This window comes from Crinia signifera, chromosome 5 (assembly GCF_055691185.1).
Source record: "Crinia signifera chromosome 5, ASM5569118v1, whole genome shotgun sequence".
NCBI classification, from domain to species: Eukaryota; Metazoa; Chordata; class Amphibia; order Anura; family Myobatrachidae; genus Crinia; species Crinia signifera.
Genome location: NC_139221.1, coordinates 297,756,262 through 297,781,631, shown reverse-complemented (window position 1 = coordinate 297,781,631; position 25,370 = coordinate 297,756,262). Strand labels below are relative to the sequence as shown.

The following is a 25,370-nucleotide window of genomic DNA, read 5'->3' as shown; positions in this document are numbered from 1 at the left end:
GCGACCCGCCAGCAGCCTCGCCAGCGAACATACTGAGACGCGCGTGCGTCTCACGCGCACTCGCGTCTCACGCGCACTCGCGTCTCAGTCTCCGTCGCCAGCGTGACAGAAGCCCTGTCCGTCTCCGCCTCAGGGAGACGGACAGGGTTAGGGGGGGTTAGGGGGGGTGCGGGCAGGCCGCGGGGACCCGGGGGAACGGAAGGAAGCACCGTCGGAAGGGGACGCGTATGCCTCTCGCGCGCGCGCGTCCCCTTCTCGCCATCGATATGGCGCTGGCGGGGGATGGAGGCTGGCGTCGCCAGCGCCATCCCCTGCCAGGATGAGCCGTACTCCATCTGTAGTTCCACTACATAAGAACTCATCCTCTATTTTCGTATTGCATAGCATATATTTTTGCAAAGCTCACTGCAATCAATGTTTGTTTGTATCTGTCTTTATTGTTTGTTGGACATCCACCAGTGTGCCAGTCCAAGAATATTTTATGGAACAAAATTAATAAAAGTTAAGTTTTAATAATATATCGTACTTTCAAGAGTGCCCCACAAAAAGAGTCTACTTTCCCTCTCCTCCTTCTTTGCAATTTATTACGGACTCAGGGGAGCGCCACCAGCAGAAACGGACACTTTCTCCCACATCAGGGTACAAAACGTCCACTATAGCTGGTTCTAGGCGACCCAGGCCGAAACCCACTAGCATGGAGAAAAGGTCTCACTTGACCCTTCTCACATGAAGTGGGCGTAACCTTGTGTGTCTCCCAAAACCCCACTCCTCTACCTAGGTATGCATTATATCAAGCTGCATCATTTACTTTGGAGGAGATACTCACTGGAGAACTAAGTTTTTTTTCTGCATATAAGATTAGGTACTGTATTTTGAATGTCTTTTTTCACCACATCTGATTGTTCTAAAGGTTTTTTTGTACATTTGAAATGACCAAATCAACAGGGGCAACCAGAAATAATTATTTTCCCTCTCCGTGTCTCCTAGTGTCTTCACAGCTTCTTGCACTCCAGCCATCCATCCATCCATCAGTGAGTGCGTGGAGAGTAGACCTCCTGTGGAAGAAGTCTGTGGTACCCAGTAACTGTGTACTGGTGATACTGGCAGAGGCAGAACTCTGGGAGGCAATGGAGTCATCTGCCGCCGGGCTCCTGCTCCCAAGTGGGCACCTCTCAACCATTAATTGAAAGCCATTGATATCACTTCTATGGCTGAATTTAGAAATATATATGTGTCTCTCTCTATATATATTTTTATATTTTCTAGAATGTTGTGTGTGTGTCTGTGGGGGGGGGGGGGGGTTGTGTGTGCACCAGTATACATCGTGCCTCCGGGCAGCTGGGACGAATTTATGCCACTGGATACTGGTGAGGAGTATACTCTTTCAGCCCCTCAGCTGCCAGGCTTTCCTAGGAAGTGTGTGGCTGCAGACTACAGGTGCCCCCAAAGGATGTAAACTGTACCAGGCTGATGGCCATATGCCACCCTACTTCCTGGCACTGTCAGAGGCTATATAAACATGGCTGATCAAATGATTGGTGTTGCATAACGTAAAATACTTTGGTCCTATACACACTAGACGAGAAATTAAAAGATATTGTTTAGAAGGGCCAGATATCTTTTGTAAAAAAAAGTCTAGTGTGCACACCATATCGTTAGCAATGCCCGCTTCTGCATATCGTTAATGACCCCTCTGATCATGTAGGTCAATTTTGGCTGTATAGACATCACCCATGTTCAGCGGGTTCTGCTGACGTCACTCAAATATATTATTTAGCAATATCGTTCAGTGAGTGCACTCAATTCGTCCACCCGCAGCTGATATCGTATACTATCGTTCAGTGAGTGCACTCAATTCGTCCACCCGCAGCTTATATCTTATAATACTCCAGCCATGGTGCTGGTGGTCTAGTGTGTGGCTTAGGGATTGGATTGAGTCTTAGCCCAAAGCAACAGCTTTTCTGTCTGCATCTTTTACCTCTACTAGTTCTGCAACTGTACACAAACACTGCTGAAAGTCCTTTATTAGTGTATATCCCAGTGTCTGCAAGCCGTTTTCTTAAGTGCATCTGTGCATAGGCATGCTCTTCCTTGGTATTCATCTGTGCATAGGCATGTCCTTCCCTATTGTACATCTGTGCATAGGCATGTCCTTCCCTGTTGTACATCTGTGTGTATGCATGCCCTTCCCTGTTGTACATCTGTGCGTAGGCATTCCCTTCCCTGTTGTACATCTATGCGTAGGCATGCCCTTCCCTTTTGTACATCTGTGCGTTGGCATGCCCTTCCCTTGTGTACATCCCTGCATCTGTATGCCCTTCCCTATTGTACATCTATGCGTAGGCATGCCCTTCCCTGTTGTACATCTGTGTGTATGCATGCCCTTCCCTGTTGTACATCTGTGCGTGGGCATTCCCTTCCCTGTTGTACATCTGTGTGTATGCATGCCCTTCCCTGTTGTACATCTGTGCGTAGGCATTCCCTTCCCTTGTGTACATCCCTGCATCTGCATGCCCTTCCCTATTGTACATCTATGCGTAGGCATGCCCTTCCCTGTTGTACATCTGTGTGTATGCATGCCCTTCCCTGTTGTACATCTGTGCGTAGGCATTCCCTTCCCTGTTGTACATCTATGCGTAGGCATACCCTTCCCTTTTGTACATCTGTGCGTTGGCATGCCCTTCCCTTGTGTACATCCCTGCATCTGCATGGCCTTCCCTGTTGTACATCCCTGCATCTGCATGCCCTTCCCTTGTGTACATCCCTGCATCTGCATGCTCTTCCCTGGTGCACCTTCCTGTATATGCATGGCCTTCCCTGGTGTACATACCTGTATCTGCATGCCCTTCCCTGGTGCACATCCCTGCATCTGCATGCCATTTCTTGGTGTACATCCCTTGTGTACATCCGTGCCAACCCTGTCACCACCCAGGAAAGACCAATTTATTTGCAGAACATTTCTCGCCCGTGCTACCGCGACTCTGTGCATGGTGAATCTAGATGTCAGCGCAGTGTGACTTCAAAGCATATACAGAAGGAAAAATGGCTCCATTGCCTCAAACGTTGCTTCAGAATCAGGCATTAATCCTGACAAAATGATTTCCATCCAACACTATATACTATATTCTTCCTTACTGCTCAGGTACATTTACTGTCATCATTATATATATAGCTTTAAAATATTAAAAAAAGACAAGATTGCTTTAAAAGGACTTCACAGTCTTTTGTCTGCAGACTGTAATATACATTAAACAGCGCTGCCAATATTGATTCCTCTTTTCTACACTAACTTAGGTATAATGAGGAATTCCCGCTGATATTAACATTTAATTTTAGTCTTTATCTGGACTGAAATATAATTTCATTCAGATTAAAAGATGAAACATGCGTTGCTGGGAGACTGAATACAGGCCGGTATGTAAGAATAATGCCATCTTCAGGAACAAGTGAAAATGAAGCTAAATCCAACCGAGCTAAACTGTATAAAAGTTCTGAGCTACCCCCAGCCCGGAACAGGTCAGGAACCTTTCATTCTGTAAATGTACATCTGATTTTGGTTTTCAAATTTACCCAGAATTACTAATGATTTTGGTTTATGTTATTGCGATATATTACGATTGGCACCAGGACGTGAGTCACAACACTAGAATCATTATAGAGACAAATCCCTCAGCTACAAGAAGACGCTTTAAAAAATAGGCCACCAATGACCAATTTCCTGTAAATATATGACGGCCAGCTGATGCTCCCGGTACTGGATGGGTGCCGCAGGAGATGACCTCCACCCGAGGCCCTGTAGTCTGAATTCTTAATTCAGCCTCACCCATTTGAATGGACCTGGATTTCTAGGCTGGGTCTTCATCTAAGGACCCTGGATACATATTTCTCCTTTTAGTAGACTTTTTCCTGGGAACTCCTATGCCAACACCTGGGCATTCCCTATGCCATATTGAGCGCTCTTGCCAACTTCCTCCACTTCAAATATATTTTCTCATCCTAGTCCTCACTTGCTTACAGTCCTATTTCTCCTCAGTCATCTAACCCTGCTTGCCAGTTTGATAGCTTGGGGAGAATTTACTAAGATGGGAACTATATTTCAGATGAGATTTTGCTATGGGCAACCAATCAGATACTATGTATTATCTTCTAGAGGGTGCTAAATAAATAATAAGAAGAATCTGATTGGTTGCCGATAGCAACATCCCACATGAAATAGAACTCCCTCTTAGTAAATTTCCCCCCTAAAGTCTTAACTCTCTTCCTCTATACATCCAAGCTCCTTGATTGGTTGGTATACAACCACCTGACCTCCTTCCTTCCCAACTTCCATAAATCTGAATATTGGTTTCCTTCCCACCTTCCTTTAACTTGAATTTTAGTTTCTTCCTACAATACTGCAGTATCCAAGTTCACAGATGACCCCCCCAGCTAAATTTAAATTCCATGTCATTATTCTAATATCTCCATGACTGCACTCTCCTTTTTTTGCATCATATATGTCCAACCATATCTACACCAACCTCTATCTACCCTCTTCTTCCTTTCTCACGGAGTCCTCCAAGGAGTGGAATGGAGATAAACTTTGACTGACAGCAAGCCGGAGTTTGGGGGTGGAAACCTGCCCTTTCTTGGGTGTGTCGAAAAAAATGCAAGCCCGCCCAGGTGTTTTAGAGGAGGGTCTGTGATGTCAGCAATGAGCACTTCAACCCTGTCTTAGTTGCATATTAGAGGAAGCCTCAGAACTACTAATAACTGCATAGAAGGCAAAGACTCTTTGATGGCTCGGGAATTACGTATGGATTTGCGGATGTATAGTGTTTAGCATGCCAATCGGAATTCTCTCTCAATTTAACAAGGTGCATTTTCTGCTTTCTCTGCTAATTCTCTATTAGTGAGCCAGTCTGAATTGAGTCTTCGCCCTTTGGGCCTTATTCAGATCTGAGCTCAGTACAAATTTTTTGGGAAAATGGGCATAACCATGTGCACTGCAGGTGGGGCAGATGTAACATGTATAGAGAGAGTTAAATTTGGGTGTGGTGTGTTGAAACTGAAATCGAAATAACAGTGTAAAAATTATGCAGCCAGTATTTAACCTGCACTGAAACAAAATAACTCACACAAAACTCTCTCTATACATGTTACATCTGCCCCACCTGCAGTGCACATGGTTTTTCCCATTTTCCAAACAAATTTGTACTGAAGATCAGATCTGAATAAGGCCCTTTGTACAATATAACATTCACCCATATTTCCAGCCCTCAAATTTGCCCTTAAAAGGCTTCTTTACTTCTATTTCACCAACCTAGTAAGTCTGCAGTCTCCTCCATCGTCTTCTCTGATGGTTTCTCCCTATTATGTCCACCAATATACTCAATAGGTTGTAATGGTGTGCAAGCAGGGCCGACTCCATATTGCACATCATTATGCTAATTACACATTGCAGTTGTGCAATTACTGCTAACCTCCAAGCTAATGTGACATATTGTCAGTTTACTGGTCCTCGCTAAGCAATCCTTGTGGTTCCTTACATTTCCCTCATAGTAAAATGAGTCACAAGCTGATTTATCAGTACTTTGGGGGTGATCGGAAGGGGCCAATTCAGACCCCCTGTGCGAACGCCTTCAGCGAGTATCACACTCGGGCGGACACTGGCTATGAGTGTGTTATGGGCGTCCGCGTGAAAACGCTGGGCATTCCCCTGGAAACGCAGGCAGGGCGATGCCTGCTCGGGGCGGCTGACGTCACATGACGTGTGGTTGTTGAAAATATGAGAGAGCGAGGGCTGCCTAGGCATGAGGGAATATAAGAGTCGGTGCAGTTTGAGATGGTATGACAAAGATAGAAATCAGAGTGTCACTTACCCATAGAGGTGCAGTGTAGATGGGGTAGCCAATCAGGTGTAGAAGGGGTGGTAGCTTAGGTGGAGGTATATAAGAGGTAGTCAGATGATCCATCTTCCTCTTGAGTCTGGATTCCCACCCTCCCTCCCTTGTGCTAACCTACCACATGGCCTTTGGCCTTCACCCAAATTTGGCTCTCATCAATTTTAATTTAATTGGCGGGAGGGCGCTCTCGATCAGCAGTCCAGTTTGAAGCACAGGTGGTCACTGTGAGGTATTGCCACCCTCTGCCAGGAAGGCTGGTGAGTTCTGCCCCCGAGGGGGGACGCAGGACACTTTTAGAACTGTCCTCATTAGGCCCTAGGAGGGGCGGCAAGACAGTCACAGCGCAGGCTGGCTTTGAATTCAATGGGGGCGGTTTCTTCGCCCCAGTTACAAGTTGGGGCGTTGCAGTCGCCGCCATTGCTAACTTTATGACTGGCTGGTTGTCAAGCGCTCTCTAGGCCATCCCTTTCAATAGGGTCATACCACAATAAATACCCTTTACCTTTTTAAACTTATGCAGTGGTTGTCCGTGTCGTTATTTCAGGTCACGTGTCCGTGTGAGTTATTTCAGGTCATGTGTCCGTGTGAGTTATTTCAGGTCATGTGTCCGTGTGATTTACTGCTAGGGGTAATCAAGGTTTAAGTTGAAAGAAAAGGTTCATCTCAATAATGCATTAGACGCCTTAACGTATATCGGTTTTGATATAAACTTGATATATGCTGGGATATCGGGCAAAATGTAACAGGGTGCGAGAATCAGAAAGTGAGAGATTTGGGGAGAGTTTTACCATGTTATTTAAAGCAGCAATCATTTACATGGCAAAATCAATCTGGTTTTTTAGTGTAAAGGCCCATACGCACTGGGCCCATACAACAGCAGGTTTGAGCGGCTTTCAGCTCAAAGCCGCCCAGTGTGTATGGTCCGGCGATGAGCGGTGAGCGCTGCTGCCCGCTCCCGCATCATCGCTGGGGAAGCAGTTCATCTGCTGGTGAAGACTCCGCTATGCAACGCCGTCCTCCCCCCTCCATCGGTGCCGGGCAGGGGGAAAACAGCCGCTAAGGGTGTATGCACTGAGCGGCTTTCCCCGCAGCGATGAACGCTATCATCGTTGTCCATACACGCTGGGCATTGTCGCCCAGTGTGTATGGACCTTAAATGGGAGGAAAACTCTCAAAATCTCTCACCTACTGACTCTCACCCCTTATTACATTTGGCCCATCTTCATACGCAATACGCAAAGCAAACAAGATACACCTCATATTGTTGTTATTTCATTTTTGTCTTCATTCTCTCTATAAAAAGATCACAATGCACCTTAAAAACCCAATGAAAACATGAGTCAATGTCGGTCTTGGTTTGAACCTATAAAAAAAAGAACTTGTGTACACAGAATGAGGGATGAAAAGACACGTAGAAGGCAATGACGAGCCTACGATTTTGTTAGAAATAGGTCTATTGTACAGAGTACGAGGTTATCCAGGATCCTTGCAGCGATTGGCTCTGCCAATGATAGATTCCTTTAGTAAGCAGCTCCTATAGATTGTGCGTCTGCTGTTAATCGTCCTTTTCAACAAAGACTTCTCCATACAGAACTCTTCTCCGCTGACGAAGCATATGGAAATATAGCTGGGGGAACACTAAAATCAAAAACAGGAGATATACAACAATGTTATTGTTACTGAGTAATATATTGGGAATATAAATAGAGAAATATTTTAAATATACAAGTTGAAATGATTAAGTGACAATGGGAGGTGGTTTGTGTACAAGTTCGATGGTGGAGACTGCGTATGTGCAGAATGGGTCCTGTGCTGCACAGGGCTACCTAAGTCCCATTCTGTTTGACAGGCTAGGGACATTTGGGGGAACTGGCCTTGTTCCACAAAACAGAAATGCGTCACCTCTGTTATGTGGGAGTGCCAAGGTCATTGTCATTTACTGACCTCGCCTACGGGTCAGGGAGGAACATCCTGCGTAACCTGAAGGTTATTCAGGTGACCAATGGTCACGTAGTGTGATTCGATGGTGCGTATTGAGACACACCAGCGGATCATGGTAGCAGTCAGGCCCCTCCTCCTGCATTTGCATATGAGCTGCACAGCTGCTTCCTTGCGCTTCCCTGAGATAGCAGATATGAACCAAGTGCACGTATAGATGTCCACAGCTGAGATGCATACAACTCTGCAAATATACCCACGAGTTCTGTGCAGGCCATGTAGGAACAGTTATGTGATGTCCCATTGACTACCCATAAACTAGTTTTGCCCCTTGTTCCCCACCCCCCTTCAGTGTGTATTTGGACACTGCTTTATGCCCCAGTAGGAGGATTCCTTTATTTTATTTTCTATCTTCATATATTTGTGTTCTCATTACTTCTGTAATTATTATTTCATATGGAAAATGTGTAGAGAATCAGGGCTGCCATCAGGAATTTTGGGGCCTGTGACTCATTTCCAGTCCAAGGCCCGTGCCTCCCCTCCTCACTTGACTTACTGTAACCCGTCTCATGATCTCTGAAAGGGCCCCGGCAGCTCATTTACTGCAACCCCCCTCCTGACTGCCTCCGCTGTGCTACACTTAGGGCCTTATTCAGATTTCATCGGTACTGCGCGCATTCGCATGCAGTACCGATGTTGTGCGCCTGCATGTTTTCGGGTCGCCGGGTGCACGCACCCATGGCAGCGAGGGGGGGGCGGAGATGGGCGGGGAGCGCCGGGCTGCCCCATTACCATATGGAAACGCCCAGCGTTCCATGGGCGTTTCCATGAGAACGCTGGGCGTTCTCATGGTAATGAGGCAGTGACGCGGTGTGTGGGCCGGGTAGCTGACATCACCGGATGTCAGCTACCCGCCCATATCACGCCAGCGTGCACGCTAAACTAAGTAACTCAAAAGTCACTTATATATGCGTGCGCGCTAAACATCATTCGATCACCGACCATCGAATGATGCGGGCGGACACCCCAGCAAAGCGAATGGATGTTTATGCAAAACATCCATTCGCTGCTGTGCGGGCGAAGCCGCACTTTGCTGGGGCGGCGGGGGGGGGGGGCGTGCGTTCGCCAGGCGGGGTTTGGTGGACTCGCAAGTCAACCTGAATAACCCCCTGAATAACGTGCGAATCAACCTGAATAACCCCCTTAGTGCGCTGAACAAAGCAGGCTTATTCAACTCAGGATGCCGGCGGACAATTAAAATGTAGCACAGGCTGGTGAGCCTATCAGAGCTCGCGTACCGGCAGTAACCTAGATTGGCTGCCGGTACGTGAGCTCTGATTGGCTCAAAAGCCTGTGCAGCATTTTAATTGGCCACCGGCATCCTGGGTAGAATTAGCCTGCACTCTGTGACCTGCTTTACCCGAGACAGCTGTACCCAAAGCACCCCCCTATTGGCGGCCCTGTAGAGAATGTTGCGGTCTGTGGTACATGGAGAGAGCTGGGACATGGAGGGACTCACGTGGTATATAGGAACACATGACAGTGATCAGGAAGTAGTAGTAGTCGAAGGAAACATTGTATTTGTTAGGAAGTCTCAGAGAATACATCCCGGTCTTCCGCACATATGGCAAAGCAGCGTAAATTGTTAAGAGTTCACCAGCTACACCAACAGGATACAAGACAATAAATAAATTATACCTGGAGGAGAAAAGCAAAAGTGAGTATGTCACTGGCTGGAAGCGTTTCCATGGGAACAGAATTCCCCACATAATATATGTGAATTAATGTTCTATGCTATGCACAAACACATGCACATTAACTATCCTAGAAGGCAAAAGCTGCTCCTCACCTCTATGGGGGAAATCAATTGTTTTGAGTGCCGGCGGCCAGTAGATGGAACCCAACGAAGCAATTCAAATGTTGATCCATTGGGGAGCGCACACCCGCCAGCACTGATATTGCATTGTTCCGTAATGCAGACGGTTTGAAGCTGTCAACCTTAAGCACTGCTGAACTTTTGCATGTTCACATTTTGATGGGTATGGATTGTTGGATAGATATGAACTAGGTCGACATGCATGAAGGTCGACATGACTGAAGGTCGATGTGCAGGAAGGTCAACATGGGTTAAGTTGACAGGGTCATTAGGTTGACACAATCATTAGGTCGACATGGGGAAGTATGACAGTCAAAGGTCAATATGGGGTTTTTCACTTTTTTTGTCCCGAATGTCGCTACAGTCGACATGGACACTGAAACGTTGCGTCCCCTCACATGGCTCACTGCGCTCGCCATGGCCACTATTTTATTCTCCCACCACACCCTAGTGGATGGTAGAGCATGAAAGACCATCTGTCGGCACATGTCGGCTCAAAAAAAAAGCGAAAAACCACATGTCGACATTTTGCCTGTCGATCTTCCCCATGTCGACCTTCAGTCATGTCGACCTTCTGCATGTCGACCTAGTGGTGTCAACGTAATGCTTTTTGACCTAATGACTGTATCCCATTTTGACCGCGTCAACATTTTTTCTGTGGCCTATGTGACATTAGTATGAAGGCACTAGCCCAAGGCGTGTGAATTTGCAACTTCCCAGTAATTATATGACTGTAGGCCCTGTGGTAATTGTTTGCCATTGATAGGAGACAACAATGTAATGTAAATCTACAGTCAGCCAAGCTGCAAATGTAGTGGATCATGTGGAGAAGAATCTTTCATCCTTTTTTTGCAGAGCAACTTCTCCCTTTTACATCGCCCCCTGGTGGCCAATACGTTACCCTACAAGATTGATATGATATTTAGGAATCAGGAGCACATTTCTCTGCTTACATTTTGGTACCAATAAAGGGAATGATTACACTGTTAATTCCTGCACCAGAAACTCTGCATTATATGTACTAATTTACATTGTGTCCATAATGTGATCTTCTGCTAATTATTCTTTCTTCTAATATGAGCGCATTGTTAATTAAATGAATCATTAAAGGGACCTTATTCATTAGGAAGTGCTAATGTAATACCCAGCATACTGCAGGTAGCAGCTCTGGATACTAAAACAGCAAAGCAACTTGGCTCTGGTGTGGAGACAGCTGATTCGAAGCAATAAAACTCATCATTGCCAAGTCTGCTAGTACGCATATGTTTACTTGGGTGCACTGTCACACGCATGCACAGGAGCAGCCCAGTTGTCGGGTGGAGGGTGCTGAACAAGGATCTCTTACACTCAAGGCTACTTCCTATAGGAGTAGCTGGGCATTGAAAACTATGTTAAGATGTCATGTACAGCACTGCACCACTCACTGACCCAGTTACAACCCTGGGTACTTGTTTCCTAGCACGGTGCCAGCGATTTGAATTGCATTGATCGGGACCTAAAAAAATTGCGTCGATCGCATCGCATGCAACCAAATCGCATGCGAAGCGATCGACGCGATCGACACGATTTTTACATTGGAATCAATGTAAAATGGTCCCTGAGGCCCAATGTAAAAGACACCATACACCGCAATTTTTATTGCATACCCCCCCCCCCCCGTATGGGTCAAATGGCCCCCCCCATTGTTAACGCCACCCCACTGTTGATGCCAACCCGAAGCGTGGCGAGCACAGCGAGCCCGCGAGGGGCGGCAGTACGCGTCCTCCGACCTTTTCATACCCCCGTGGAGTTGATTTTATAAAGTGTGGCGAGCGCAGTGAGCCACCGTGCCCGAAGCGTGGCGAGCGGACGCACATTACTTCACAGGTATTACGCATCCGCTCGCCAGACTTTATAAAATCAACTCCACTCCGACGTGGATAGTGGGGTATGAAAAAGGTCGAAGGATGCGTACCACCGCCCCTCACGTACCGCCGCCCCTCGCGGGCTCGCTGCGCTTCGGGTTGACGTCAATAGTGGGGTGGCATACAATAAAAAAATTGGGGTCTGGGGGCCATTTAACATTGTACCCTATGTAAAATCTCGTTGATCGCGTCGGTCGCATCGCATGCCATTATAATGGTATGCAATGGACGCGATCAACGCGATTTTACCCTTGCCGGCAATAATGGCTCAAAAATGGCAGAAAATCGCGTCCATCGCATACCTTAAGTTACCTTAACTTAAGGTATGCGATTAATCACGACGTGCTAGGAAACAAGTACCCAACCCTGATATGCATTTTTGGAGTTTGGTGACATTGGGACATAGGGCCTTATTCTAGTTCACTCTTTCTGACAAAATCCTTCTTAGATGGACAAAACCATGTGCACTGCAGGTGGGGCAGATGTTACTTGTGCAGAGAGAATTAGATTTGGGTGGGGTTTTACTTCAAAGTGAGATCTATATCGCAGTGTAAAAATAAAGCAGCCAGTATTTACCCTGCACAGAAACAAAATAACTCACCCAAATCTAATTCTCTCTGCACATTTTACATCTGCCCCCCTGCAGTGCACATGGTTTTGTCCATCTAAGAAGGATTTTGTCAGAAAGAGTGAACTAGAATAAGGCCCATAATGAGGTCTCCAAACTAGTGTATCAGGAACACATTCTGCTTCTGAATTAGGGCATACTTGGCCCGAGAGGAGAAGCAGCTGGACACTTCGGGGGATCTGGCAAGGGTGCTTACAAGCAGGGCCGCCGACAGGGGGGTGCCATCGGTATAGCTTTCCCGGAGGGGCCCAGGCAGCTGCTCACAGTGGCACAGCACCACCACCCCCCCACAATGCATTCCCTCACCCGGCGGCCAGGTACGCACAATACACAGTGCAGCCTGTAGAGCACCGAGCCTAGGATACAGAGGGGCTCGGCGCTCTGCAGGCTGGCCAAAACAATTGATCCGAGTCCCGACTCCCGGAGTGAGAAGATGCAGCCCTACCGCTGGTAAGTAATAGCAATGGGGGGGGGGGGGGGGGGGGGGGGGGTGGGTGCCGGCGTGAGGAACTTTTAGAACTTTTTTATAGATTTGTTAGTGGATGGAAATGAACTGATTACTAATACTTCCAATTTGCTCCTTCGAACAACAAAATAAACAAAATATTGTAGAACAGCCCCATCAACCATTCCAGATGACACAGTAGCTATACAATCGCCCAACAACCGCCCCCATAGCTGTTAGGGGAACATGCAGCACACTGCAAGGCACGGTATCTCTACCTGGCCCATTTAATGAAGTACGGCATGTGGTTGAGAAGATTAAATGTGTAGTAGGAATATCGAGTGATCTCTGTGATAGTCCACACGACCAAGAAGAGGATAACGCTCTCTTCATTCTGGATCTGCAAAAACCACATGGTCATAAGACTCCTCCCAATCATATAAAAGTACATAAATCAAACAGTTGTTGTGGAATACACTAAAAATAAAACAAATGCAATAGAAATTGTACACAATCAGGGTTCATGCAGTGATGTGAAGTACACAGGTAGTGTTTCAATAGACTGGGTCACACGTAGGGATGACAAACGGTAACTGATGGTTCGCAATCGATGTTTTCAACCCTGATGGTAATTGTTTTGGCCATCTGATATCATTGTGATGGTCACCACTATTGCTCTGTTTTAATTTGTGTTTTCCTGGGGATGCGGTCATTTGGTCTACTGCATTATGGTCGACAGTCATTAGGTCGAATCCATTAGGTCGACATGCTAAAAGGTCGACATGACTCTAGGTCGACATGGGAAAAGGTCGACATGATTCTAGTTCGAAAGGTCATTAGTTCGACAGGTCATTAGTTCGACAAGGTCATTAGTTCGACATTGTCTATGTCGACATTCACAAGGTCGACATGGAGTTTTTCACTGTTTTTTGAGCCAACATGTGCCGACAGGCGGTATTTCATGCCCTACTATCCACTAGGGCGTGGTGGGAGAATAAAATAGTGTGCCGAGCGTAGCGAGGCACCGTGCCCGACGCATTGCGAGCGCAGCGAGCGATGCGAGGGGATGCAGTGCACTTTAAACTGTGTCCATGTCGACTGTGTTGACATTCAGGTAAAAAAACAGTGAAAAACCCCATGTCGACCTTGTGAATGTCGTCATAGACAATGTCGAACTAATGACCTTGTCGAACTAATGACCTGTCGAACTAATGACCTTTCGACCTAGAATCATGTCGACCTAGAATCATGTCGACCTTTTAGCATGTCGACCTAATGGATTCGACCTAATGACTTTCTACCATAATGCAATAGACCAAATGATCCCAACCCGTTTTCCTGATCTTTGGGAGAAACATATGCAGGGGTGGAGAGGGGTGTGGGGAGGGTAATGATTACCTGGGCCTCGTTGAAGGGCCTGAGTAATCTGCTGAGGGGGTATTTTTTGAGGGGGCATGTCTTCCCTGGTTTTACCACACCACCACATCCAGACCCCATTCAGCTCTCTGCGGCCCTGCATACTTCATACTTGCCTACTTTTGAAAACTAGTTTCATGGAGATTATAGTTGGTAGTAGAATTTTATACAGTGCCCCATTGAGAGGGCGTGTCTAGTTCCACCCAAAGGGCGTGTCTAGTTCCATATATGGAGAGATTGTGAAAAGAGATTGTGAACATGTCACACAGAAGCGTGGGTGTGTACTGCTACATCTCAGAGCAATCTTTTAAAATGACTTATATCCAAATGTAGATGAGCCCCAAAGCAGTTAGTAAGAGCTACTATACTTGGTAAAGTGCTGGGAAATGGTGCTGATGATTCAATGTAAATGTATCTATCTGTCATTCCCTTCCCCCCCCCCCCAAAATGTAACAGTGTAATGTGGGCTAGGTGACATGAGGGAGATTGCTAGACTAATGAGGTAGCTCTTTCCCTTGTGCTTATAAGTGAGTCTATCATCAATGGTACGAAGCATTGCATGGCCTAAATGGACAGTCACGTGCCAAATGGTGACAATGGGACCATGAGATCAGATGCTTTCCTTCTGAATTCCATCCCAACTCCCAAGTATAAGTTTTAGAACCTTCTGCCAGATGGTCAGTCTGCAGGATTGTGGTCTGATCAGATATGGGTGCAATGGCCTGTTACCACTGTACAGCCACCTCCTCCTTATGGGAAACTTACTAATTATGGCAAAATACAGCTCCATTTATGACCCGGATAAATGGCAGCACGGAGGTGTTTGGCTTTATTGCACGGGTTCCTTTTGTGTGTGTGTGAAGCTTTTTATGGCATGGATGGGAATGTGCTTTCCTGTGCAGAGTGCAGCTGGAAGGTGTAAGAGGCATTAGGAGTGCAGGATAACAACAGATTACCTCCCTCATAACATTTCACTGCTGTGTAACAGCTGCCGCCATCTACCCATACAGTGCACGGATCCTGTGGGGGAGAAAGATGACTCCTTCCTTGGGGGGAATATTTACTATATTCACTTTAGGTCGTTTTTTTTTTTAACTAGCTTTATTTTCAATGTGGAGATGTACTAAAAGGAATATTTCAATTTAAAATGAAAAGCAAATCAAGCTCAAAACTTAATATCAGCAGAACATCGGTACTTTTCCATATATGAATATACGGTACTTGTGTAGCTTCGCTCGCCCACGCTGCGGGCTCGGTGGCTCGCTACGCTTGCCACGCTATCTAAAATCAACTCCATGCCAACATTGATAGTGGGGGTATGAAATATCCATGTTGGCATGGAGTTAAGTTAGTTTATTTTAGATAGTTGTGGCGAGCGTAGAACCCGGAAGTAGCACAGGGCCATGCTGGCGCCATGAAACTACACAAGTACCGAATATACTAACATTTGATTTGAAATCGAACAAAAAGTAACCAAAAAAAAAATCAACATACAAATCAGACTAGCAGTCAGGACGATTTGAGCTTCTAATCAACATTCTATCACCTAAACCAGGTGTGGCCAACCTGTCCCTCTCCAGCTATTGTTAAAACTACTCGTCCCAGCATGCTTTGTCACAGTTCTAGCACTCCCTAATAGTAAAACTGTGCAAGGTATGCTGGGACTTGTAGTTTCACAACAGCTGGAGAAGCATTAGTTGACCAAGCTCTGCCTAAACCTTCATTATGATGACTATAATAGGGATTCTTGGCCTGATTTTGACATTGGGACTACATTCTTTGGCATTCACATAAATATTTCTGCATTGCGTGTGCACGCCAAACTACATCCTATGTAAATGCTCTATATGAGATTGTACTCAAGGCCACTGGCGTAACTATAGCACCGCGCGGGGGGGGGGGGGGGGGGTGCTGTGCATATGGGGACGCCGGGGGCTGCGGTGCTATAGTTACACCTCCCCCCAATCCCCCGCAGGCTTACCTATTTCGCTGGTCCCGGCGGCTCCGTTCTTCTGCTGAGGACCACCACAAAATGGCCGCCCCCATATAGCACACAATTCTCTGAAACTGTCTGCTGTATGGGGGCGGCCATTTTGTGGTGGTCCTCAGCAGAAGAGCGGAGCCGCCGGTACCAGCGCGAAAGGTAAGGCTGCAGGGGATTGGGGGGGTTTGAATGGGCGGCGGGGGGCGCCCAAAACGTAGCTACGCCGCTGCTCAAGGCGCGCATCTCCTTACACCAGGGTTACCTACTTTTCTTGCCTCTAGTCTCCTTTCAGCAGCACTTCGAGGGGCGGAGCTTGACATGATTATGACATCGCCGGCTACCGCAGAGATAATTATCGCATATGCCCTAACATATGCAATAATTATTGCAAAGGACATCTCTAGCGTTAAGAACAGTCCTTTGCGATGTGCCCAGCGAGGTGCAGCGGGTACCCCTTGGCTCCCACTCCCTCCCTTACCCGTGCATCCCGCCCAATGTCCCCATAATTAATACATATACCCCCAAAATCCTTAAACATCTCATTGCCATCAAATATTATTTTAGTTTCTTAAATGGAAAATATGCAATGATTCTGGAATAACAGTGATGCACTGCAGTGAAAATAAAACATTACCGATTGCTTAACAGTACAAAGGTTACTAAAGATGTCCTAATGCAAAATAACTTGAATATAAATTCCCTGTGTACTCAGAATCAATGTTGTGCTCACAAGATTTCACGTTTTACAATGTAATGGTTTCACGATTTTCTGTGTGACAAGACTGCCCTCTGCTGGACATATAGAAACATTGCAGCACTGAACCTGGCCGGTGTAACAGCAGATGTGGGTACCCTAGCATTCTACGTGGGAGTCCTCTCATCTCTTACACAAATTAACATCATTAGTGTAATGGCATGGATGGTGTAGTGGTTAGTAATGCTACCTCACAGAGGTGTTAAGTTCAGTTTCCGTTGAGCCACTGGTGTCTAGTTTGTATGTTCTCCTTGAGTTTACATTGGTTTCCTCATGGTGCTCTGATTTCCGCCCACATGTATGTATATGTGACAGTTAACATGGGGCCTCATTCAGGGCCAGATGCACTAAGCTTCAAAAATGATAACATAGAGAGTGATAAACAGACAGCTAATCAGCTCCTACCTGCCATGATACAGACTGTGTTTGAAAAATGTCAGACAGGAGCTGATTGGCTGGTTAATTATCACTCTCCATTTTATCACTTTTGAAGCTTAGTGCATCTGGCCCTCAGAGGTGAACACAATTGGCGTTGCTATAGCAATCCCATACGTAATAATATGATGTGGCAGCCGCTGGATTTTATTTTGATCTGTTGCTTGTTTACAGAGGCGCACATTGGTTACACATCAGACAGACCAGCTGACCCCTGTGTGACACTAGAATTACTCAGAATGGGCCAGATGTATCAAACGTCAAAAAGTGGTAAAGTGGAGAGTGATAAACCACCAGCCAATCCACTCCTACCTGTCATTTTTCAAACCCAGCTTATAACATGGCAGGTAGGCAGAGCTGGTTTAATCCTTCAGGGGGCCCGGGGCACTTTAGAAAGGGGGGCCCCTCCTACTTGTCATTACTGGCTGCAAATTGCATGGGAGAATATTACACTGTCAAAACACAGAGTAAAAGCAGTATAAATGGTCAACTACAGGGGGAAGGGGATTAATATAAACATTTATATATATATATATATATATATATATATATATATATATATATATATATTACCACATGAAAAGCCTGTCTGTCCCTCTGTACTCCATTACTCTGTAGGAGCCCTGACAGGCTCAGCGCTGCCTTTGATTAAAAACCCTCCCATGACAAGGCAGCTGCTGCTGCTGCTATCCTTCATGGGCCTGAGAAGTATATGATGAGCTCCACCAAGCAGAGCTCAGGACAAGCCTCTCAGCCTCTGACCTCTTGTGCAAAGTGTTATGGGACTTGACTCCTGATGCTCAGCACCATTAATCATTGTCACATTGGCAGATAGGTGAAACTGCAGCACTATCCCACTCCCTTGCACAAAACCATTAACCATTTTTAAAAATACATGCCAACCACAGAAGGCCCCCATTATAATCCGTCCTGCAGGTAGGAGCTGATTGGCTGACTGTTATTCATTCTCCATTTTATCACTTTTTTGATGCTAGATACATGTGGCTCATTACATCATACTGTTGCAGTACTGGAGGAAAGATGGAATTCCCCCTAAAGAAGAGCAAAGAAAGGAGACACAGCCATTATCCAGGTACAAGGAGATTACATGGAGGCCAGGTATGAAGTTCAACCCATTATTGGAGCATTTTGGCTTCTTACTTTGACCCGCTGCCCTGCGAGGAACCTCACCAACCTCCCCCCTCACCTGTGTGTGGGCAGCACAGTGCTGTGCTGCCCGGACCAGTGACCTTCTCCTCCCTAGCCCCGTACATCCCCTTCCGGGTGCAGGGAGGAGGAGGTGGAGCCCGCACCCGCAGCAGCCAGGCAGGAGGAAGCGGGGAGCCACTGGGAACCCACTCCCCCTCCTCTGGCTGCTTCACAAAGCATTTTTTTTACACAAAGATCAGCTCGGTACGCACAGCCCAGGAGTAAAGGGGACAGCACCAGACTTTAGCCTGGGCAGGTAAGTTCTGGAGGGGGGGAACCCTTCATTGGGGGGGTCCCCACTCCCCCAGGACCCCTGCCCAGTCTAACTGGTCAGTAGGGATGAATGCTTTGGCTGGGGGACTTGTATAATACGTTTCCCCCTGGCTGTGGCTTTACCCTGCTGGCTGGTTGGGCCTGGGGCTGGTTCTTAAAATACGGGGGGACCCCTATTCATATTGTCCCCCATATTTTGGGAACTGGCCCTGGAGCCTGGGACTGGTTTTAAAAATTCAGCGAAGCCCTATGTCAGTGGTTTCCTGATTCTTTAGAACCAGCCCCGTTTTTTTGAGCCTGGTGTTGGTAAAATGTATTTATTTATTTTTCTATTTTTTTACACACTGCAGCCTGCACGGATCTGACTGATCCGAGCAGACTGGCTATACAAATTCCAATCAATACGCCATCGGGGGTTTACAAAGCAGTCATATTTGACTGCTTTGTAAATTACCCTCCGGAACACAAATTTGCATACGGCTAAAACAGCCGTATGCATTTGTATTCATTCGTATTAAGAATACGAATACGAAAAATCGTATTCGTATTCTTAGTAAATTTCGCCCTAAGTGCCAGTTCAATCAGGTTTATATATCAGTGGTATTTATACTAAAGAGTTGCCTCATATAAATGAATAGTGAGCCCTCAGTATATCTATTACAGTACATTTGCTTTCTACATACTAGAAGCTTTCTGCAGTAACCACAGAGACCCCTGGAACGGAGCCCAGGACCTCGGAGAATGAACTATGCGTCTTCTTAAACACCCCGGTCTGCAGATACCTCCGATCCCGCCAGGAACTGCTCCAAGAACCACAAGCTTCGGAGTGAGGTAACCTGAACCAAAGGCTGGCGTCCAGTGCCGGCCAAACCCCAGCATTGATTATGGACGTGTTTATTTAGAAACAGTGAATCGTACAAGAGAGAATGTAATGCTTATGTCAGGTAGCTGTAAATCACAGGAGAACAGGCCTATTGCTGGATCCTGTTCTCAGTAATCAATCAAATTGTCCTGGAAACCAGAATTCCGGTGACCGCGGCATCACACCCACCTGTTTAATGCTGTTGGTAATAAACCAAACCATGAAGATTCTTGAACTGACTTGGACCCCTGTTACTAGCACCGATGTACGCACTATTCCTTAAAGGGGGGAAAAGATAGAGGTATTATGTCATTGTACAACAAGCTTTTTGGGCCTACAGTAATACAAACACTGAAGGGGTAGGCAAGATGTGGCACGCCAGCTACTGTGGAACTACACATCCCAGCATGCCCGGCCACAGTGTTAGCATACCATAACAGCAAAACTGTTCCAGTGCATGATAGGTTGTGTAGTTATACAGCATAAAGTTGTACATGATACCTTCCCCTGTCCTACTTTATGCCGATATTCTGAGTCCTACGCATTTATGGAATTGCAGCACCCCACTCCTCCATCTGCAAGAGCAGCAGTTATCTATCATTGCCACCTGCACTTACTGCATGCTGGGTGCAGGATATCTGTCCTTATGGGTATGGATCATTGCATAGACAGCAACTAGGTCGACAAGTGTTAGGTCGACACCACTAGGTTGGCATGCATGAAGGTCGACATGCAGGAAGGTCTACATGACTGAAGGTCGACATGGGTTAGATTAACAGGGTCATTAGGTCGACGTGGGGAAGGTCGACAGTTAAAAGGTCGACATGGGGTTTTTAACTTTTTTTTGTCCTGAATGTCGACATCATCAACATGTACGTAGCATTGCCGCCGGGATTCCATACCGAATCCGCACCCACATCTCAACCACGGAACGTTTCTCTTACATACATGTGCCCTGTTGACACTCTATAACGGCCAATCAGCTGGGGCATGCACAGTTTGCTAGAAAATTTCTTAGAATTACAGTAGACCCTTATTCTGGTTCACTTAAAAAAGCAAATTCACTCTCTAATGGACAAAACCCTGCGCACTACAGGGGGGCAGATGTAAAATGTGCAGAGAGAATTAGATTTGTGGGTGAGTTATTTTGTTTCTGTGCAGGGTAAATACTGGCTGCTTTATTTTTACACTGCAATATAGATATCATTTTAAAGTAAAAACCCATAGGCAAATGCAGGGGGGGGGATTTGCTTTTACGAGTGAACCAGAATCAGGCACAATATGTGTTGCCCTATAAACCTTTTCAGGCATAAAGGAACGATGCATCCATTTTGCAGCCTGGGTCAACATTTGTAAGACTGCAGCTTGTCAGTTTGCTGGGCATTAAGCATTTACTAGGGGCTAGCGGGATCCACTACAGCTTCCTAATAAATGTGAGTGGATATGGCAGAGGCTGCGCGTGCTGGTGGGGGCGGGATTCGGCAGGGCATGCCCTCTGGGACTAACTGCAAGCTTACGGTGTCAACCAGAATGAGGACAATTATGATTAACAAAATTACCATTCCTGTGTTACTTTAATGATGTAAAATAACTTAGAAGGATGTAAAAGACAATTCAGTTAGAACTTACCAAGTGCGCAGTGGACCAACTATAAAAGAAAATAAGGTAAAAATGAGATTAGAGTTTTGCAGTTATAGTTAGTCTATATCAATGTTACAGTCTCCACCCTATCCCATATCCTGGTCGATCTCTCTCTCTGGGTGGGATTTTCTAACACCCGTTATCGTTTCCCTTCCAGGGGTACCACATTATTAATAATCGCATAAGCTCTAACATACTGTATGCGATTATTAACACAAAAGCTGTCCCTTGCGGTGCAGCTTCGGCGCTGAAGTTCCGGGTCCCTCTGCACATGCGCAGAGCGCCAGGGTCGGCTGCGGGGCATGCTGGGAGGGATCCATGACTGATCCCTCACAGAGCAATGCGGTAAGAAGCCCATGGGCTTCTGCAGCAAAAGCTGGCGATTCCCTCCGCATCGCTGACACCGTGGAGGGGGGTGAGAGCATAAAGAAATGCGGTAAAAACCCAGATAACTGGGTTTTTACCGCATTTCTGGTTTAGAGCATCCTGCCCAATCTCTGTATCTGCCCTCTCACATCCCATATCTATCCACCCTATCAGTGGCGTAACTATAGCTCCGCAGCCCCCGCGGTGGCGGGGGGGCGCAGAGAAATTGGGGGCGCCGCCGGGGGGGCTGCGGGGCTATAGTTACCCGCGGCCTGCGTCTCGCCCGGCTCTCTGTCGGGACCTTCCTGACGTCACGGTCCCGGCCGGCTCCTGCTGCAATGAAAACTGACAATTAGAAAATGGCTGCCCCCATACTGCAGACAGTTTTCTGTCTGCAGTATGGGGGCAGCCATTTTCTAAGAGTCCGTTTTCATTGTAGCAGCAGGAGCCGGCCGGGACCGTGACGTCAGGAAGGTCCCGACAGAGAGCCGGGCGAGACGCAGACCGCGGGTAAGAAGGGGGGGCAGGTTAGGTGGGGGGCGCTAAATAGACGTGCGGCACTAAATAAACGTGCGGCGGGGGGGCGCTAAATAGTTAGTTACGCCCCTGCACCCTATCCTTTATCCCGCTCTCTCTCTCTTTACCTGCCCTCTCACATACCATCTCTTTCTAGTCTACCCTAATATTTCCCTGTCTCTCTCTCTCAGCCTCTCATTTATCCCACTCTACCCTCCCTTTACCTTTTTCTCTATCTCTTTTGCCTCTTTTTTTCCCCATCTCTATCCACCTCATGTTTCTCCCCCCGGGCCAGATGTACTAAGCTCTGAAAAGTGAGTGGAAGTGGAGAGAGATAAAGTACGAGCCAATCAGCTCTTAACTGCATGTTACAGACTGTGTTTGAAAAATGACAATGAAAAGTGAATACTGTAGTTGGTAATTTATCGGTGTCCTATTCAACACACGTCAAGCCTTAGAACAAAGAGCCCCCCCCCTCTGCTCCTCTCAAAACCCCATCCTTACTTTCTGCCTCTCTCTAACCCCCCTCCCCCACCACCTTTTGTCACCTGCCTCTGTTTCTGTAATAGGATGGATGGAAGGGGCTATAGCGGTCACAGTAGGCCGGCAGTGTTAAGGACGGCAGTATCCGTTTCTAACTTGTCAGTAGCCATTACCCATATTTTTTATTCCCTTTTGCCACCACCTGTGGAGTCTGCATTACATATAATCTGCTAATCATTTCCTTGGAATGCAATGAGACTCTATATAGCCTACTCAATCCAAGCTGAGAGATTTACCTCAAGTAAAGCAAATGTCTGGAAAAATTTAAGTGTCTTCTGAACAATCTTGTACAAGCCCTTGTGTGTTCTCTTCTCCATGTAGAACCGGCACATAGCAATCGTGAGGACGAGCCACCTGCGGGCAGATCATTTCATTAGAACATAACATACTGTATTTTAATATTTTGATTTAAACCTTCTGAGGAGTGGATTGGTGGACACATGGAGAAGTTGACCATAGCAACAAATCAGCTTCTAGGTAATGTGTATCAAGTACATTCTATAAAATGATTTGTAGAAGCTAATTGGTTGGCATGGGAAATTACTCAACTTGTCCATTAATCCACTCTTTACAAGGTTTGATACATTCCACCCATAGCCTTTATTATGACGTTCCACCTCCTTGTTCTTCTGAACACACTCCCATAAATGCAGTTGCAGTTTAAGAAAGGAGGGGCCCGTGTAAAGAAATGTCGGTACTTGTGTAATATCTGGGCTCCCGATTTTTTAATCGCATGCCTTAACTTAAGGCATGCGATGAGACCCGATTTTCGGGGTTTTTAAGACTTTACTGTACAATTAAAAAAATCGGTCGCATCGCATGCCATTATAATGGCATGCGATGCGACGCGACCAACCCGATTTTGCCATTGGACCCAATGTTAAATTGTACCTCAGACCCGATTTTACATTGGATCCAATGTTAAATGCCCTCCATTGTATACCCACCCTGATGGTTAATTATTAGGTGAAATGCCCCCCCATTGTTAACGCCACCCAACGATCAATGCCTACCCGAAGCGTGGTGAGTGTAGCGAGCCCGCGAGGGGCGGCGGTACGCGTCCTCCGACCTTTTTATACCCCCACTATCCACATCAGCGTGGAGTTGATTTTATTTAGTGTGGCGAGCCACCGAGCATGGCGAGTGTAGCGTGCCCCGCGAGTGTAGCGTGCCCCGCGAGGGGATGCGGAATACGAGCCCGAAGCGTGGCGAACGCAGCGAGCCCTGCGAGGGGACGCGGATTACTTAACATGTATTCCGTGTCCCCTCGCGGGGCTCGCCACGCTTCGGGCTCGTATTCCGCGTCCCCTGGGGTCTGTGGGGCATTTAACATTGGTTCCAATGTAAAATCGGGTCTCAGGGACCATTAAATATTGGATCCATTGTAAAAATCGTGTCGAATCGGTCGCATCGCATGCGATTTGGTCGCATGCGATGCGACCGATTTTTCGGACCCGATGTCAAAATCGGGCGCCCAGATATTACACAAGTACCGAAATGTCTTGTCTTAAATACAATTGTCCCTAATAAAATGTTCTAGGGCAGGGTCGGCCAAACCTGTCCTCAATATCTACCACCAGTTTATGTGTCTCAGGCAACCCGTGGATCTATAGTAGGAATGAATGTAGCAGGTTTGACAACGTGACAGTTAGTGTGGACTGTTGGTACTGTAGATCTCGAGGACAGGTTTGGCCAGCCCTGTTATAGAAGGTGCTAAATAAGTAAGAATTAAAATCTCCCAACTTTAGAGGTTGCCCAAGAGGGACAACTGTGGGTGCCGAAGGCGCGCGCCCTTGTTTTTGGGGTGGTACTCCCACGAAGTCATGCCCCATTTTGGGTGCAGTGGGAGGCATTGCCAGCTCTCTGTGAGCTGCTGGCCATGCCCTAGCCCCTCTGTCTATTCCCCAATGCTCTGCCCCACCCATGCCGCGGGACGGTGCTGGTCCCGGGTGGGAAACGGGACTTGAGTGGTATGCTATAGATCCACAGGTTGCCTGAAAAACATGAACTGTTGGTAGAGCTTGAGGTCAGGTTCACCCTGGTCTAGAAGATAATATATAGAATCTGATTGATTGCCCGTTTTATATTGAGCTCTCAACTCACATGTTAATCCAAACCTATTTGTTTTCCTAAAGTCTGCATGGGAGGGTGATGTGGATGCTCTCGATGAAGAACAGTGGACTCAGGTCTTGGGCTCTATTAAAACGACAACGCCATTTGTCCAATATCAACAGCTATATTTCTATATTCCACAGTACATCGCACATACCGTACCCCTGTGTCCCTACATATAGCAGGATTACGATCCAATACGGATTGCCCTAGATGTGGTACTGCAGATGCTTCATTGTGGTACCTACTGTGGCCTTGTCCGATGGTTTTTATCCTTTTGGGAAGCAGTCTGGGCTGATATTACTCTACCTGAGCCTTCCTTACTAACCACAGTTAGAGGTTTACATATAAATTACATAACACCCTACATCTATATAATCATAAATAGGATAGATGGGCCTCTTCTCGTTTGGCTACTACTTCCTTCCCTCCATCGATTACTACTGAGGGGGATATTCAATCCCAGCTGCTATTTCCAATGGGGGAAATAGCGGCGGGCGCCTATTCAATGCTGTCTTTCCCGACAGCATTGAAGAAGCAGATCGGCAGAACGGGCCCGACTTTAAATGCCGTTGGGCCCGTT

The 25,370-nt window shown here is 46.7% G+C and overlaps 1 protein-coding gene across 2 annotated transcripts in view; it reads right to left on the bottom strand.

The window, feature by feature from the left end:
• Nucleotides 1-7,171: 7,171 nt before the first annotated feature.
• The window catches only part of HACD1 (3-hydroxyacyl-CoA dehydratase 1), a 45,266-nt gene continuing 27,067 nt past the window's right edge, over nucleotides 7,172-25,370 (bottom strand). For both annotated transcript variants that reach the window (XM_083186394.1, XM_083186395.1), the window contains exons 2-7: nucleotides 22,912-23,029; nucleotides 21,239-21,257; nucleotides 19,799-19,887; nucleotides 12,955-13,076; nucleotides 9,343-9,521; nucleotides 7,172-7,523 (exon numbers count right to left, since the gene is read on the bottom strand). In XM_083186394.1, coding sequence (XP_083042520.1) covers nucleotides 7,441-7,523; nucleotides 9,343-9,521; nucleotides 12,955-13,076; nucleotides 19,799-19,887; nucleotides 21,239-21,257; nucleotides 22,912-23,029 — 610 coding nt within the window. In that variant the 3' untranslated portion in view covers nucleotides 7,172-7,440. The remainder of the gene's footprint in view (nucleotides 7,524-9,342; nucleotides 9,522-12,954; nucleotides 13,077-19,798; nucleotides 19,888-21,238; nucleotides 21,258-22,911; nucleotides 23,030-25,370) is intronic.